Raw genomic sequence first — 17,321 nt, 5'->3', positions numbered from 1 at the left:
TACTTGTTTTGCAAGCTGTACTTTTATGTATTGTGTGTACAGGTTTCACTTTACTAAACACAAAGTCAACTTTTTGTTGGTTTAAGTTCGAAACCCCTATATGAAGCCTAAAATCTGAAAGGCGCGGATGAAAAGGAAGATTGTCAGCATTGATATTTATGTTGCCATAGCTACCGTGGTTATGAGAAGGAGACCACTTATCCATAAATGAAACGCTTCTGCCAGCACGTCATGCTATCCTCCGAGCGGGCAAGAGAACAGAAAGACTGAAGTTGTGTTAGATGTGGAACCACTGTACTCTGGAATAAGACATGATGACATTTCATTTGTCAGGTTTCAAGCTTCAGTCTGCTCGCGTACAGTGGACATGGATCCCAAAATAAAGATCCCTATAATTGACCACTGTATGAGGAGTACTGAAGAGATGTGAAAATAGTTTGAATGGTCTTTGATTGATAATAGTTAAGGTGAACACCCTTTGTGCTAATTCCTTACAGTCTTTGGATCTGGGTAAGTTTAGAGTGAAGAGGACTAGTCTTGATCAAGGACATCTCGTTGGGAATCAGGATTGAGGGAAGAACATGAGTTATTAATTTATCCCCATTTACACTTTCCCAGTCAATCCGAATGTAACTTTACTGCTACTATTTCACTAAAGCAACATTCAGATATATAAGTATATATAAGTTGTATTCATTGTATTTTCCCATTGAGTGCAGATGTGTATAAGAAGGTGGATTTTTATCCAAACAAATTGGTGTTTCTACTTCAGAGGAAAACATTGTAGGCTGCTACTACATTAAGTTACTCGATAAGTAGGCTGGTAGGCTAATTAAATTTTCTGTTCATCATCGACCAATCGACAAACTGTTCAGCCTTAATTGGAAGCATCAATAAAAGGCCTGAGTTGAAAAAACGTTAACTAACCTAACCCTTTAATGTCATCCAAGCATTTACTAACAGATGATTTCCTGATCTAATTTTCCAACAAATAAAAAAAAAAAAAAAAAAGCTGAGACTTTAATTTTTGCTTGCTTAGTAGCCTAATGCTAAACACACATATGTGGTAGGCTACATAACGAAAGGCTTTTTCATGTCTGAACCATAGACTGTATATTGTATATTACAGTTATTCCGTTAACACAGCAGACTGTATATAAAATACGGTAGGTTAACACGCTGCTGCTGCTCACTGAATGCCACTGAACTAACATTTCAACTGTATATTACAGTCTATGGTCTAAACCAGAGGTTTAGCTATCTGTTTTTAATACGCGAGTGAGGCTTCTCACAACATTGGCCACTTCGCTTTAGGTTACGTCCTACGCCATGACGTCAGAACTGAGAGCGGACGAGCGGACCGTGGGGCGGACGGTACTCGGAGGAGGGGTGCTGCTCGCTCAACGTCTGTGTCAGCTCCAACAGTTTGCTATCACCCGTGTAAGTGTGAAATATATTTTTTGTTAGTTTTCGCGTGGATTTACCGTCAGTTTGTGCCTCTGTGTGATGTGTGCTGCGTCTCTGTGCCGCGATGAAAATCTGTTTAGAATGTCGATGTAGCGTTAGATGTTTTCATCGAAACAGCAGCTCTGTGCAATGACACACTAACGGGACTGTCAACCCGAGTCCGTTAACACAGCAGACTGTATATAAAATACGGTAGGTTAACACGCTGCTGCTGCTCACTGAATGCCACTGAACTAACATTTCAACGATTTTTTTTTTGTAGCGTTATACACGTTGCTTCACGTGTTTTCACAACATAAACGAAGGTTCGCTACTTTAACGTTAATTCTGTAGAGCGTAAAGTATGTTGTTAGGCTACTCAACTTATCTTTCGTAACAGTCACGTTATATCTCATCTCCTGTGGTGTCATAGCATTCACATGCGGGATTTTTGCTGCCTATTTCAGCAAAAATATGAAATTGTAGAATATTATAGTGTACAGCAGGTTTGTCTCATTGCACATAACATAATTCGTTGTTTCAGGAAATACGATTTTGTTTGAAGACTTCGCTGGCTTGTTATGGACTTAAAAGTTGTAATTAGCTAGGTGTTTATTTATTTAATTCATGAAACTTTTTATTTTATTTACTATGATGCTGTCATATCAATGTGTCTGTCTCTCATGATATTAGCCAGGGGACCAGTTGCAACCTACACGTTCTAATAGACCCTCAGCAGGGTTTATTTCAGTCTCAACTGGCTAATGCAATCTGATGGGCTAAAGACATTTCATGGCCCGGTAAGGATGGACATCCGCAGCCTCATTATTACATCTGATGCCTAGTATTTTTCATTAATTACATTTGATGCCTATCATTTTTTACAGAGGAGCATTTCCCCCCTGCAACCTATTATTATCAGTGTCTAGGAGACAGTGAGAGAGAGACATACACACTCTCACACACAGGCAGGCAGATGCAGAGTCTACAATGTGCCAAGGAAGCCTTTTTTCTATCTCACTTTTTCTTCTCTTTCTCGAAGACCTGTGGGCCTGATGAAGTAGCAGGTTGTTATCTCCTCTGCAATGAAGGAAATCCACTACATCATTGTGAATATGGACTGAAGGTTTGTTTTCACCCACTCACTCAACTCATCCATTCTGATAACTGTGCTAACTGTTTTCATCTCTCTCTCCCCTGTACGAACAGTATACATACACATATAAAGTTTTTTTTTTAAGTGTCCGGGATATGTATCCCACTATCTGTTCATTATACTATGCTAAGTGGCTGAGAGAGCTTGGCTGCCCCTTCAGGGCACTGCAGCCATTCATGTCTCACTCCGACAGTCAGACCACCATGATGACGCTGCCCTCCTCCTCCTCCTCCTCCTCCTCCTCCTCCTCCTCCTCCTCCTCTCTTGCACTCACGTTGTGCCCTCCCTGTTGGGAGCTGAGCTTAGAATTGAAAAGTCTTTGTAGGAGTGAAATGTGTTTGTGTATGTGTAGTGTTTGCGCGCACAATGTTAACAAAGTAGAACTCAGTGGTCCCTAAAGATGGAGTTGCCACCTCCTCTGATTTGAGATCGGCTTCATGTAACACTTTAGCATCGGATGTGGTGAAGATGTGCTTATCCTAGACCAGATCACAAGATTAACAAAGGTTGCTGTATGCTAGCCTGACTGTCACAGGGGCTGATTAATTGGCCGTTTGTACATGAAGCCAGACTTTCTCACAACTAAGCTGCACACTGACACTGGTTTAGAAAGATGACATGAAGTAGATTGTAGTTAAAAGTATACATGTGATGATTTCATGTATTACCCATATTGGTAGAGACTTCTGTTGTAAAGACTTTAGATGTTTTGATAGGAAATGAAGCAAAAAGGGAAGAAGTTAGATACTGTATAGTGTGGTTTTACTTGTGTGTGATCTTTTGATTATTTACATTAAATATAATAATATATGTGTGTCTATTTGGCAATGTACAATTTAGAGTTGGGTTATAAAAGATAACACAGTGAGTCCGTTAAGTGAAATAACAATGTCATGCATAAATAGTTTTTCTGCATGCCAGTAATATTTCTATATAATAGTTTGATTTCTTTTACAATCAGCATGAAACTCCTGCATAAGCAAATTGCTTCTGATATTTTAGGGTTTGTTTAAATAAGTTACATCTCCTCTAGGTACTCCGATTTCTCCCCATAGTTCAAAGATATGCAGGTTGGGTGAATTGGCCATACATTGACCTCTAAATTGCCTATGGGTGTGACTGTGTTTGTCAGTTTATGAGGATATGTAAGCCCTGTGATATGCTGTGCTGTGTCCAGGATGTACTAGACTTCTCGCCACATGTATGCCATGCTAAGGCTTCAGCCACCTGCACCCCTGAATAGGATAAGTGGTATGGAAGATGGATGAATTGATGCATTATTTGATGTTCCAGAATATTTTGCCCCATTTAATAATTCAATAAGTAAAGAACATTTTGAGCAGAAACAAACACATTTCTCTTGTTTTATGCTTAGTATGTCCCCTCTGCTGCAGATGAAAACATGTTGTCTAATGTAGAGAGACATACAGCAAAGACCTGGGTTAAATTCTTGGCAGTGGTACAGATCCTCCGGCAGTGTTTTTGTGAGTGGGAAGCTGGGAAGCAATCATGTCTTGCTGCACTAGAGTCCTTCTGGTTGTTGAAGGCACCTGGACGAAAGTGTGTAGCACAGAAGGCACATGGCTGTAAAATTTTTAGACACAAAAAAATGGCATATATATAATATATATACAATTATTGATAATGCTCAACATGAACCCAATGAACATTTCTCAGTTATCTTGTCAATGCCGTTTTTACTTCATACTAACATAATTGAGGTGAAACAACCACCTTATGACAGCTATCATCTAGTGTTATGTGGTTTTACTATATGTAAAGTAATAGGTTATACTTTTAATTTCATTGTCCTTTTTTCTTCTTCAAACAAATAATGTGAAAATGTTCAGTAAGAGATTCAAAAGGATTCAGATGCTGAATATGTTTTAATGCCTTCCTACCAGCAAAAGCCATGGCTGAAGACTTTATGTTTTCAGGTTGTCCGTATGTCTTTCTATACTTAAGTCCATCTCTCCTGTACTCGTGAACGCGATATCTCAGGAACGCCTGGAGGAAAATGTCTTTAAGTTTGGCACAAATGTCCACCTGCACTCAAGGATGAACTGATTAAGCCAGTCTCGCGCACCAGATGTCCCTCCCCTTCCGCTATCTCCCCTATCTATTTTGCAAGGGGACCGTCGCTGCATCAGGGGCTTAATTCCGCCCAGGACAGTCGTGATTCCAGAATAGATAAGCGGTGTAGCCAGACCTAGCTGTGGAGATACTGTAGGTCTGGCAATGGGAGCCTAAGGTCACCGTGACCTCACTTCATATGCTAATTATGACAACATTTTACACATATGTCTGATAGAATAAAATGTTGACGTGATGACATTTTATACCCCAGGTCAAATTCACTTATCTTCACTTATCATAATGTTCTACAAAAATGCTTTTCGGGCCATTATTCTACGCCATACTCAGGAACAGAAGAGCAGACATTTGGTCGGATACTGAATTAGTAACACTGATCTTGGGTGCCCACCTTGAAACTGTGGTGAAAGTATAGATCTTCTGTGCTGCCAGGTTGAAGATGTGTGTGATGCATCTACGTTTTGCCTTTTATTGAATTCCTGCAAAGTCTTGCATATTTTATATGAGTCTGGACAGACACAGACGTAAACTGCAACATTACTGGTTGGCGGAGGCATACAACTGTGAGGCGGCATTCTAGTTTTTTCAGTCCTTTGGAGTCTAAACAATTTCAGCATCATTCAGGCAGTGCTTTGACTGTTCTCTCAACCAAAGGTCAGCCGTGGCTAAAGAGGAAGTGTTGTATCTCAGAGAGGAAACACTCTTCCCCCCACCCTCACTCTCTCTCTCTCTCTCTCTCTCTCTCTCTCTCTCTCTCTCTCTCTCTCTTTCTCCCCCCCTATCTTTTTTTTTTGCCAATGCCATCAAGAAACATTTACTAGTAAAACGCTGTACCATCGTGCTTTTCATGTGGACAGACTGGGTTTATCCTCTCCAGTAGGAGTGACACCCACACTTCCAGAATTAAGGTGAAATTCCTTTATAAAAGCTGTGGTTTCTAGTGGCAACAAGCTGCCTGCTTCCCTCTGATCCCTTCCTGTTTGAAGATGGAGGCAGAAAAGAAGCAGAGGTCACACAGCGTCACAAGCGTTTTCACTTTAAAAATATTGTAGTATTAAAGGATAGGTTCACGTAGAAAATGTTTGTTTGAAAGATACCCACCTGATTTGTCTAGTAACCGGCGATCAGATTTGTCAGTCCATTTTGAGGCAGTGTGAGAGTACAGTACAGTACAGTAGCCTCTATCTATCTCTCTATTTTAAAACAGTATGAGGGTAAAAAACGAAACACAGGCATTTAACTGCCCAGGAGTTTGTGTAACAGCTGACTGTTTCCTGCAGCAAAGTCCAGCACAATGCACAGTCGCTCGTCTCTTTTCTTTCTCCGTGAAATGAAGCTGCCTTCAAGTGCAGTCAGACATGTTGAGATTTATAAACGATCTGATGGATAACAATCATTTTGAAATATACAGTCTACTTGTGCTACATTGGGGGGGGTTAAAGAACACAACAGGACAACACACAAATTGGCCATATAAGTGACACTCCCACTGCTGCACAACCCTGCGGCGAATAGCTGGACCGCCTCATTTAGTCTGAATGAACCCTAAGAGCTTCAAGACCAGAGCTTGGATGTGCTGATCCCCACAAATCCCCCCTATTGGGCTGTAGAGGTGTCTGGTTACCTGGGATCAGAGATCTGGCTGAAGAGTTATTTAAATATGTGACGATGTGAATGATTTATATCTGGGTACAGTTGTTCTCACCTGCTGGCACCACAAGGAGCCAGATGCCCTTTGACCTGTGAGCTTGGCAGGTTTCTCTCTTCAGTCGCACAAAGTATGTGTTGACGCTGACATGCATTCCCTTTCCCATTCCTTATGGTTTTGCGCCTTTAACACAATCTCTGGTATGAGATTTCAGCTGGTGTGTCGGTGGTTTCCAGCCTGTTGACAGTTGATGATGCCTTGCCAGAGCTGGTGGAATATGAGCTACGTTGGCCAAGTTGGCCTGGCCACTGTTAAACACCTGTCAGTTTAGTGTAAGTAAAGGCCACTTTGCAGGGATTAAAATGCATTATATACTCTAAACATACATACATACTCTACTAATTTCTCTAAAAAACCCCATTGAGAACATCTGTCTTACTAATAAACAGCAACAAAATGAGATCCTCAATACCACCACTCCATCAGCTAAGACAAATTAGTTCTGCACTGAGTGTTGTAGTTGTAGTCAACATGGACCAGTGTCGGTTCCATGCACATGGTGAATTATTCATTAGGGCACTTGCTGTGGTGTTGAGCACAGATGCAAAGGTGTAACTTAAACAAGGCATCCCCAGTAATTGTATAGCTCTGTCCCACATGTTAAACATGCAGCCTGATGACTCAATCTTCAATTATGTATGACATCACTGTGCTGCTTTCTAGATTTGTTCACTGTCCGACCCCTCTGTACAACCTATACCTCAGTGATACATGTAATACGTACAGCCCTGTACAACTGTACTAGTTCCTCTGTGGAGATGAAATTAAAATACGTTGTCTTTTTGTTGCTTTGTCTTTTCAGCTTTACACCTCACAGACTCAGTTAGGTAGTCAGATTACTCAGACTTGCTTTATACCCAGTATACCACCTGTTGTTCCCTTTGTGTGGGTGTGTATGTGTGCATATGGGTAGTTTTTGTATTTGTTTTCACAGCAATATGAGTGGGGGTTGCGATCGAGGGATGTAGTTACAGATGGCAATGGCTCCTATTGCCCAAGAGATAAAATTACCTTTTAAATATTGGGTATCCTACGCATCCACACATGAAGAATGTGCTTTATTTAAGCTAGCAGTCATACATGTTCAAGATTAAAAATATTTTTGAAAAAGTGTATCCAGGTCAGTTTAACATCATCAGGTGTGAATCAGTCTTCAATAATAGTCTTCTTGGAAGCTGTACAAGCAGACAACATTTTTCATTCTTTTGAATGCAAGTCTGTGATGCCCTTAAGAAAATACAGATGTGTGGTTGTGGTTTTTAATGTCTGCATGTGTAGGAGTAAATGATTGTGTGTCTTCTGGTTTGTCTTGTTCCTGGAAAGCTGAGCGCAACTCTGGTAGCAGGCCCTCCCTTAGGGTTTCATCTTGCACAATAGGGCGTTGTGCCTGCCTCTGTCAGGGAACTACCTGCCATTCACCTCCTCATTCAGACACACTCTGTACTGAGCGCCCGAGGTGAACCAGACACGGCTGGGCGTAACACGCCGTGGATGAGATGCCTTTTATCCATTCTTTCAGTCCCTCTGTACACCTCTATCTCTCTTCTTTTACTTACTCACTCTCCCTGTCTGATACAAAGAGTTGTGTCTCTTATCACACTCTTTGCAGTATGCTGAAGTCATCTCCCGCACTGTCAGAACTGACACAACTGTGCTATTCACTGCCGCACACACGCACATAAATACAATAACGATTGTTCCCGTTTCCTGCCTATGCTGTCATTATGCAGCTGCTGAATGAGATATGGTCCAGTTTCCATCGGTCAAAGACAACACACACAAACAAGCACATACGTATGCACACATATGCACATTTCCACACAATATAATTCCGGCTATCTCTCTCTTTTTCTTTCCTTTTCTGGCTTTCTCCGATTAAAAACACACACATATTTGTGCATGCGCTCGCACACAAACATCGCTGCCAGAACTCTCTGGCCTAATTCCCCTCTTATTGATGTGTGTCTGTCAGTGAAAGAGGCGCAGCACAAAGAGCAGCGATGGGCCTGTGTTTGGTTCAGAGGGAACAAAGACTGGTCTATTCCATGCCAGCTCTCAGACTCCTCTGGAAACACTGAATGGGCTTGTTTAGGCTATGGCCATATATTTTGAGTTAACCGACTGTATGTTTAGCAATGAACAACAACATTGCTGCTTTGGTGTCAAAAGAGCACAGGCCAGATTGACCCCCACTTGTGCTGGTCATGCTAAATTTGCAACTTTTTTATGTCAAGAGAAGAACTAAATACAAGAGTGAAGAAGAGTAAGTGATCAGGTTATTGTGCAGATATTTGTACTGTGACTATTGCAAAATTTGCATGAAAAGACTATAACACTTTGCATTGTAATGATACATAATTTATCTCAGGTTCTGCTAGATTGCACATTGTCTGCTTTATCACTTTATCACGCTATTTGAGCTGATCTCTTACCATTGTAGCTCTGGGGGCTTAATCTCCTTTTAAGTAATCACCTTTGGTGGTCTTCTTTGTTTCAATAATGATAATGGATGTGATTTTAGAACACTGAAGTTCCACAGCTTAATTAATATAACCTTTCTGAATGAATGAAGCTGCAGCTGTTTTCTATCTGGAAAGCAAAAGTGAACATTTACAGGGAGCTGTGATATTGTTATTCCTTGTTAAACACTAGCCAGAGCTTTGTTTAAATAAAGCAAATTAACCAGGAAGTTAAATAGAAGATTATTTATCAAGTATTTATCAAAATACTCAATCTTGGATCCATTATATTACGGTTATTCACACATGCTTGTCACAGTCTGTAAAATGACAAATTGTCAGTGTGAGCTGTTTTTTTTCTTCTTTCTTTTCTTTCAGTCTGCCAGAGCTGTGCTGAGCTTTCACCATCTCTCGAAAGACAATGACAGCAGGCTTGAACGAGTGGCAGTTCAGCTGAATGGAATGAGCTGCAGAACTAAGGACAAGGACGTATGTGTGTGTATTTATACAAGGGCATGAGTGAGGGTAACAAAGTTCCAGAGAGGCCATTGTCCATATGGTTGTTTGTGATCCACCTTTGACAGTATTGTGACATTTCTGAGAAACATGCTGACTCACTGATCCCGTCTGTCACCGACACCTGTTATTCACTGATAATCACTGGTCTGTTTCTGTGGAGGACAGGGCTTAAATAAACCAAAATGCATCCATACATGTTTCGGAGGTTGATCCGAGGAGAAGGTGAAGAGAGAATGTTCTTAAGAGGATCACCAAAGTATCACATTTTTGTTAACATTATCTGGAGCAAACACTGTTAAACATTTCAGTGTTAGGAAAAAGGATATTGAACTTAAGATGTCTTTCTCTTTCACATTATTTTTCTAATTTAGTTTTTCTCAAATAATACTAACTGCCCCAGTTTTTCAGTAGCATGTTGGCACACTGTCAGAGTAGTATATCTTGGTAAAATTAAGTAATTTGGGTCCGAACAGGACAGTCGTCATTCAAAGATCCATCTAGTGTTCTTTTGCGTCATTACCTCATAAAGGTGGAACGACAAGCCTTGCTTCAATTAAACAGAGATGCAAGACATCTCACACATACACAAATATACATGTACACAAAGTCTGACAATAAACCTTTGTCCTCTAAAGGCTCCTGAAAGAGGATTTAGTTTGAATATATAACCGTAGGCGATCAAGAAAACATCCAATCTAGCTTGGGATCATCCTGGGGATGAAGGAGGGGATTTATAGAGACAGAGGGAAGGATGGGCACCGAGGTCAGGACAGGGCTCCAGCTTCAGGACAGGATTAATTTAGGTTTACCCCTCCACTCACAAGCTCGGAAAACCCCACAGTGCTCCATCATAATCAATTACACTTCACTGACGGCCAGAAAATGGCAATCAGTTTGAGGGTGCATGCAAAAACAAGTATGCATGTATACTACACAGGATTGTGTGTGCATGTGTACTTAAACCTCAGGCCGGTGTGTGTGTGTGTGTGTGTGTGTGTGTGTGTGTGTGTGTGTGTGTGTGTGTATGGTCGGTCTGTCAGTCGGTCGGTCGGTCGGTCGTTCGGTCGGTCATACAGGAAATTCATATCGCAGTAATCATATAACACTATACTGTTGATATCTGCAAGCGTAAGTCTTTGAGTTTGTATTTATTCCTGCAGGAAAGGAACAACAACAAAACAAAAGAGGATTGAAAGAAAGAGAGAAAGAAAACTAAAATGGAGTCTTAAAATAAGATTAACTTGCAAAAAGAAACGGATGCTCAGTTATGTTAAATAAGAATGTTTTCATTGCAATAAACTCCATTGTAAAATAAGTTTTTAAATACTTTTCTACATACATACATTTCTTTATTATTTCCAGGTACTATACGCAGATGTCCTTCATATATTTTATAAGGGATATATTTAGTTGAGTATTTGCAACATAATTGTGTATTATGATTAACTTTTTGTCAAATTTTTGTTGTTTTATTAAAATATATTGCCCAGCTGTAATCAGTAAATAAAGCTGTGTTATTATTAGTATAAAGGCACTGCCAAATGGTTGACAGCACAATATCTTAATAGCTATTAGCCGGTGACTGAACCTGTTTAACACCTGCTCTCTTTCTCTCTGGCAGGCCATAGTCACATTTAACTGATTGGCACCAACATTATTAACACATAACCTCTTTAAAGTGATTGTTCGGAGTAATTTCACCCTAGGGTCCTTTGCACCATGACCTCGAGCCAAACAACCCCCCAGAAGCTTTTTTCACCTGGGTCGAACATTGGGAGAGTTAGCGTAGTGTTATCAGCTGAATAGCTTAGCGCAGGGGCTAATGGATCCACGTTTGTATCTCGTAAATGACCCCACTAATAATGCCCGAAATGATACCAAATTTCTACATTAGTACAAATAGGTTATGTACTCATAAAACGATGGATTGGAAAGTTTGTAAGTACACCAGAAGTTTATGTAAATAACACTTGCCTGTTGGCTTCTGGTCTCTGCTGCTGCTGCTGCTGCTGCTGCCGGGCAGTAAGAGCGCTTAGGGATGTCTACAAATTACAACACTGAAAAGAGATACAACAAAAATATTTATTAATTTAACTTTTTTTTTTTTTAAAGTAAGTGCTCTAGTATAACTAGCAGGAGAGAAGTTATAATTGAAGTAAGTTTGGAGACATTACCTTATTTAATCATTAAATTAATAAATATTTTTGTTGTATCTCTTTTCGGTGTTGTAATTTGTAGACGTCCCTAAGCACTATTACTGCCCGGTAGCAGCAGAGACCAGAAGCCAACAGGCAAGTGTTATTTACATTAACTAATGGTGTACTTACAAACTTTCCAATCCATCGTTTTATGAGTACATAACCTATTTGTACTAGTGTAGAAGTTTGGTATCATTTCGGGCATTATTAGTGGGGTCATTTACGAGATACAAACGTGGATCCATTAGCGCCTGCACTAAGCTATTCAGCTGATCACGCTAACTCATCCAATGTTCGACCAAGCTGAACAAAGCTTCTGGGGGGTTGTTTGGCTCGAGGTCATGGTGCAAAGGACCCTAGGGTGAAATTACTCCGAACCATCACTTTAAGCACATCAGTATCTGCTGGTCTGAATCTGCCTAATAAACTGAAAAAGATTAAACAAGATCAGATTTAAGATCAGCTTGTGGAGAAAGTAAAAGTTGCTGTGTGAATGGGTTTATGTGCATGATACGCCTTTTCTTGGCTGTGACATTGTGGCTATTGTGAAAAGTGATATGCTACCTGCAAGTAGCTTCATGCTCCTTCTCCTTTTGTCTCTGGACATAGTGTAAAACTGAACAGTTGATTGTATTCATAGTGAACCGCTTCATTTATTTGAGTGTTTGTCCCTGTCTGTCCAACTTTGTGTTATTCTTCATGACCTGACAGTTCAGCTGAAGGAATAAAGTTTGAGTATATAACTCTCTATAACCCTCTCCTGTTCCTGCCTCGCTTGTTTTTATTCTCTCAATGAGAGATGCTGCATGGAGGCTCGGGCTGCCTGCCTGTGTGTCTATGGGTCTCTGAGGTGATTACTGTTCCACCAATAAGGTTCCTTCTTGAGGAAGGCAGCTTGTATGTTATCAGGCATCCACTCTGGTTTTGTCAGCTAGGCAGTGTGCAACGCTGCCGGAGGCGTTCATGCACTGTGTTCAGTGTTTGTGACACGGAAGCCATTGTGTCTTGATACCACCACAGGATAAGGAAGGGATGCCTTTGGGGATACTAAATGAGCCCGTGGAGGAACACGTACACAAAGTTGTGTCACACAATATCGCCCATGTTCTGTTCAGTATGCCTATTGTGTTCGCAGCTCCGAGTGAATTGATCAATGATTATTGATTGCAAATGATATGCCTGATTGTTTGTGAATCTTAAGGTCGGTGATTAAATTGAAGTTTTGAATTTTAAAAATGACCCCTTGTTTTTCTTTCTTTGGTCTCCCTCCATCCCAGGTAATCCACAAGAGTGAGTCACGCTGGGCCGACAGTTGGGCTGATGGTAGGTGGGTTTTTCCCTGATGTGAGCTATTATATCTTTCCCTCTCTCACCCCTATATTCTTCTCTGCATCCTTTCTCAGCCTCATATTCCATACTAACTCCTGATTTATTGTACCTGCTTACTTTTGAAATAATTTGTACTTTGTTTTGTGATCTTTGTATCATGCTAGCAAACCTGGATCCAGCTTGTTTTCCTTCATTACTTTATATTTGCTCATGTAACATTTGCCTATTTGAATGTAGAATGATTCAGATGCCTGGCAAAGCTGTCACTGAGTCAGCTTGTCTGATACCATCATCAACTGATGATACAGTATTTGTCCTATATTATTTTTTAAATTACAATTGCATATTCATTTTGGTACATAAATGCAGAGTAAGGACCCAATCAGACAGAGTGTGTTTTCACAGCCAGGTGCCTTTTTGTCATTGTTTTCAATGAGAGCGAAGCGTTGTTTGCTGCTTTAGCGGTGGTGAGCGCCTCACGTTTTTCCATTCCATGCACCTCATGTTTTTGCAGGAGCACCCCTTGAGTAGAAAAAACGGTAACACTTAACTTTAAGTTTTCTACATAAGAGTAACATGACACTGTCATGAATACATGACACTCACATGACACTGTCATGACAGTCATGACACATGAACCCTGACCCTAACCCTAACCATAACGTGTCATGACAAAACCGAATGACACTTACTCAAAAAGAGTTATGTCATAAACGTTTATGACTTGTTTATAATGTTTTATGACCAGTTCATGACAGTGTCATGTCAGTCTTATGTAGAAAAGTTAAAGTAAAGTGTAACCGAAAAAACTTCAACTCAAAATTGAAAAGCGCCTGACGTAATTTAACTTCAGAGCCAAATAACGTTTGGCTAAGGATGGGTGATTCGGTGGTTGCCTAGCAAGAATAACAAAAGCATTACTCTGTCTGATCGGGGCGTCTTCAACAAAAAAGGCAGAGCGGTGCGCCTTGCATTTTGCAACCTGCAAAAGCGCTCCATCTGATCGGGGCCTAATGCTGTCCAACCTGCAGACTGATTACTCTGCATTCACACTTTCTACCATTTGCATGAAATTTCAAAGATACAAATGGTCACAAGTTAAAAGTGAAAAGTAGTGATTTCATGTCACTGGATCTAGGAAACATTCCAGCCTCTCATAATCCATCTCCTCTCTCTCTGTGCTAGACCAGCATGGCTACTTGTTCCTGAATCAAAGATGCATGCTCCCCCTTTGGATTCATCCCTCTGACCGCCACTGAGCCGATCCAACCCTCCATCAGAGAGCCCCATCTCCACTTCCACTGTTCTCTACTATTTTCTTCTCTCCTTTAGTCATTTTTCTGGTATGACCCGCTGCATGTCTTACAGATAGAGAGGGAAGTGTTAGCAGACTGATTAATAGGACAGTTCCTCCCTGCTATGCATGAGAGGTCAGCAGGGACACATGCAGCAGGGGGATGACAGTCAAAGGGAGTCAGAGGGGGTGGGCCCCATTTTAGGTCCTGGAGCGCAAAGAGAAGCAGGGGGATCACAAGGCCCAGGGTTGAAGAGGGCCCCATTCCAGTCAGAGCACCCCTCCTTCAGTAAGATGAGCCAAAACGCCAGGGAGAGCATGGGGGTTCTTGGCCAGGGACTGAAACAGCTGTTCCAGCAGCAACGTAAACGCCTCTCTCGCTCCAACATCCCCTCTTCGTCTTCCTCCTCCTCCTCTGTAGTGTCAGCAGGTGGCTCCTCCCCCTCTGCCCCTGAGGATGCCTTGGGGCCCTGCTGTCCTGAATCTGACCACCTCTCTGCTCCTGTGGTTCCCTCTGCAGCTGGCCAGGGCTCAGGCGCTGTGGGCATGATGAGGCGTGGGACCAGCCTGCAGAGCCGTCGCAGTAAAGGATCCGGGTCGGGATCTGCGAGCGGAGACCACGATCCTCTCCTGAGAGGTAGCCCCCAGGCCCCGCACCGCCGCCACACCCACGATCCACAGCAGCACATCAGACGTCCACGCTCCTCTTCCCCCGCTGAAACCACACCCAGCAGCCCCACACCTGGATGCACTGGGGGTGATGTGGTGCTGTCATCAGGGTACCACTCCACCGAGGAGACGGACAGGGTAAGTGACAACAGCCGCGAATCATTTCACTACACAGCCTGATCGATGTGTCTCTTTTACCCTTTCACTGGTGTCCGGCCTTGTTTGTCAGTGAACTGTTAATCAAAAGCTAAGTTTCACCTTGCTGCTGATGTAACATTCCCTGCTGTATCCGCTGTAAATGCAGATATTAGGTCTACCATTATCAGTAGACCACCAGATATCCATGGTGCAGCTTGCTAACAAATGAGACACATGAGACACACAGCCAATTTTTATGAGAGGTTCACAACTTTTTAAGTCTGTCTTAAAACAATTGTCAGGTGCCATCACGTCCATTGGAAGGGAAGGCATTTTTTTAATGTTCAGAATTAACAGGAGGAATAAAAAGTTTTTAATGGTTTTGTTTTAGACTTACAGTAAAAGCTGCATACAACAATTTTATACATCAATGTACTTTAAAAATCCTTTCTTTACTATTCTGCTTGGATAATCATCTATTTATGTAGTACTTATGTAGTCTGTTTTAAAATACATTGTGTTTAATCTAAAGATCATTAAAAGTATTGAATGAGGTTACATGTTCTGCAACTTTCGTAATGTAAAAATAATCAGCATCAATTTGTGTGTGTGTGGGTGTGTGTGTGTGTGTGGGGGACTGGGGATTGGTTGGTTAAAACCTCCCAGCCCTTAACAATCTAATCTTTTACCTCAAGTTCAGATTTTTCACCACCTTACCATGATACAGTTTGTTCTGTCTGCCACTAGAGGTCACTGTCAGATCAGCTAACCTGCTGTGAGCGGCACTGGGCTTGGTTCATGTGGAGCTAGAGGTGGTGTTGTCATTATGAGCTCATGTTTGTTGTAGACAAGACTGATCTTTGGGCGAATTAAATAAGCCATGCCAAGGACTCCGTATCATTGTGTCACATATTAAGTGATGGTTGTCTATCAATCCAGCAGTGGGCACTGGACAGTAAGTCTAGACCTGTACGCGTTGCTATCCAAGTAAAAGCGATGGCTTTAATCTGTGAGCTGAATTTAAGAAAGTTATTTCCCCTTTCTTCATCTGTAAAATTAAGTATCCTTCTGTCCTATGTGAGTGACCTCACCTGGGATGACAGGGCAGGGCTGAGAGCCAGACATCTGTGCTCCTTTTAGTCCTGCTGCTGTGATGGACGACCATCAGCCTCTGTGTGGTCTGTGGCTCGCTCTTGGCAGAGATGATTACCTGTCTCGCCCATCTCTCAGCCCTGTCTCCGCACGGCAACACAGCAATGTCATTCAGGTCATCCAAGCAGTCGCCGTGGTTACCCCGAAACCTGCAGCAAGCTGCCTAGAGCTACGCCCTGCCTGGGTTGCCATAGTAACAGTGGGGTTGACTTTGGAGGTGTGTGACATCCTGCTGTCAGTGGAGGCATAGCTTGTCTAAATGTGAGTGTGTGTCAGGAAATGATGATTCTTTCTTTCTTTCTTTCTCTTTTTTCCTTTTTTTCTTTTTCTCACCAATTTCCCCCCTGCACTTCTGTTGCCTTTTCTTCCTCTTTCCTTCCCTTTCCCCCTCCCTATGTCCCTGGAGATAGTTAGTATAGGCAGTCAGCTGGTCCCTCCTCCCCTCCCATCTCCCCCTCCTCCTTTACCACCACCTCCTTTTCACTCCACCCTTCGGCTCACTGACAGGAAGCAGGAGGCAACCTTGCCTCGTCCTAGTTATGTGAGAGCTGAGCACTGGCTGTGTGTGATGCATGTCGTGTGAATGTCTTAGAAGAGGATGTGTGACTGGAAGACCTCATTTTTCTGTGTGTTCCAAATAGCGCGTGTGTACACTGGAAATCATTTGGGCATTGATAGCCATGTGGTGTGAGCATCTTGTGTGAGTGACCGTGTCTGTGAGAGACAGAGCTCAGGGGATCACTGTGAATATGAGTAGAGGGCAACACAGCTGAGCTGTCTTTATCTTTGCTCGCTCGCTCTCCCTCCCTTTTTATTTCTCTCTTTCTGTCCTCACTTGTGTTTGCATAGTAGACGAAAGCGGTGTGGACTAGTAATGTGTGTGCTCATGGATGTTTGGAGAGGAGGATAGCGTGTGTACCTTCAGTGTGTGTGTGTGTGTGTGTGTGTGTGTGTGTGTGTGTGTGTGTGTGTGTGTGTGTGTATATAGGTGTGTGAATGTAGACTGTACCATGTGAGGCAGTGTGTACTTTGGAGGGATATCATTGGAGAGGATTAGACAGGGGTTCCAGCTGTGAGTACAATACCATCAGTCAGGATGGTACAGCGCTTCAGTCTTCGTAGACAGTACTCCAAGGTAAGCTTAAAAAACACAAGCTGT

General features: G+C 42.0%; 1 protein-coding gene across 17 annotated transcripts in view; it reads left to right on the top strand.

Annotated features, from left to right (window-relative positions):
- The first annotated feature begins 1,148 nt into the window (after positions 1–1,148).
- Positions 1,149–17,321, top strand: part of tmcc1a (transmembrane and coiled-coil domain family 1a) — a 48,569-nt gene continuing 32,396 nt past the window's right edge. Inside the window, exons 1-6 of one of the 17 annotated variants that reach the window (XM_039799892.1) lie at positions 1,353–1,440; positions 2,140–2,246; positions 2,489–2,572; positions 9,242–9,352; positions 12,858–12,903; positions 14,625–15,010. In XM_039799892.1, coding sequence (XP_039655826.1) covers positions 2,211–2,246; positions 2,489–2,572; positions 9,242–9,352; positions 12,858–12,903; positions 14,625–15,010 — 663 coding nt within the window. In that variant the 5' untranslated portion in view covers positions 1,353–1,440; positions 2,140–2,210. Of the gene's footprint in view, positions 1,167–1,315; positions 2,247–2,333; positions 2,573–8,648; positions 8,668–9,241; positions 9,353–12,857; positions 12,908–14,094; positions 14,253–14,624; positions 15,011–17,176; positions 17,298–17,321 lie in introns of those variants that run through there. The other 16 variants (XM_039799897.1, XM_039799893.1, XM_039799889.1 and 13 more) reach the window with 16 other exon arrangements.

The sequence above is a fragment of the Perca fluviatilis genome, chromosome 5 (genome assembly GCF_010015445.1).
Source record: "Perca fluviatilis chromosome 5, GENO_Pfluv_1.0, whole genome shotgun sequence".
Classification (NCBI taxonomy): Eukaryota; Metazoa; Chordata; class Actinopteri; order Perciformes; family Percidae; genus Perca; species Perca fluviatilis.
The sequence above is the reverse complement of the archived record's forward strand: the minus strand, read 5'-3'. Positions and strand labels throughout refer to the sequence as shown.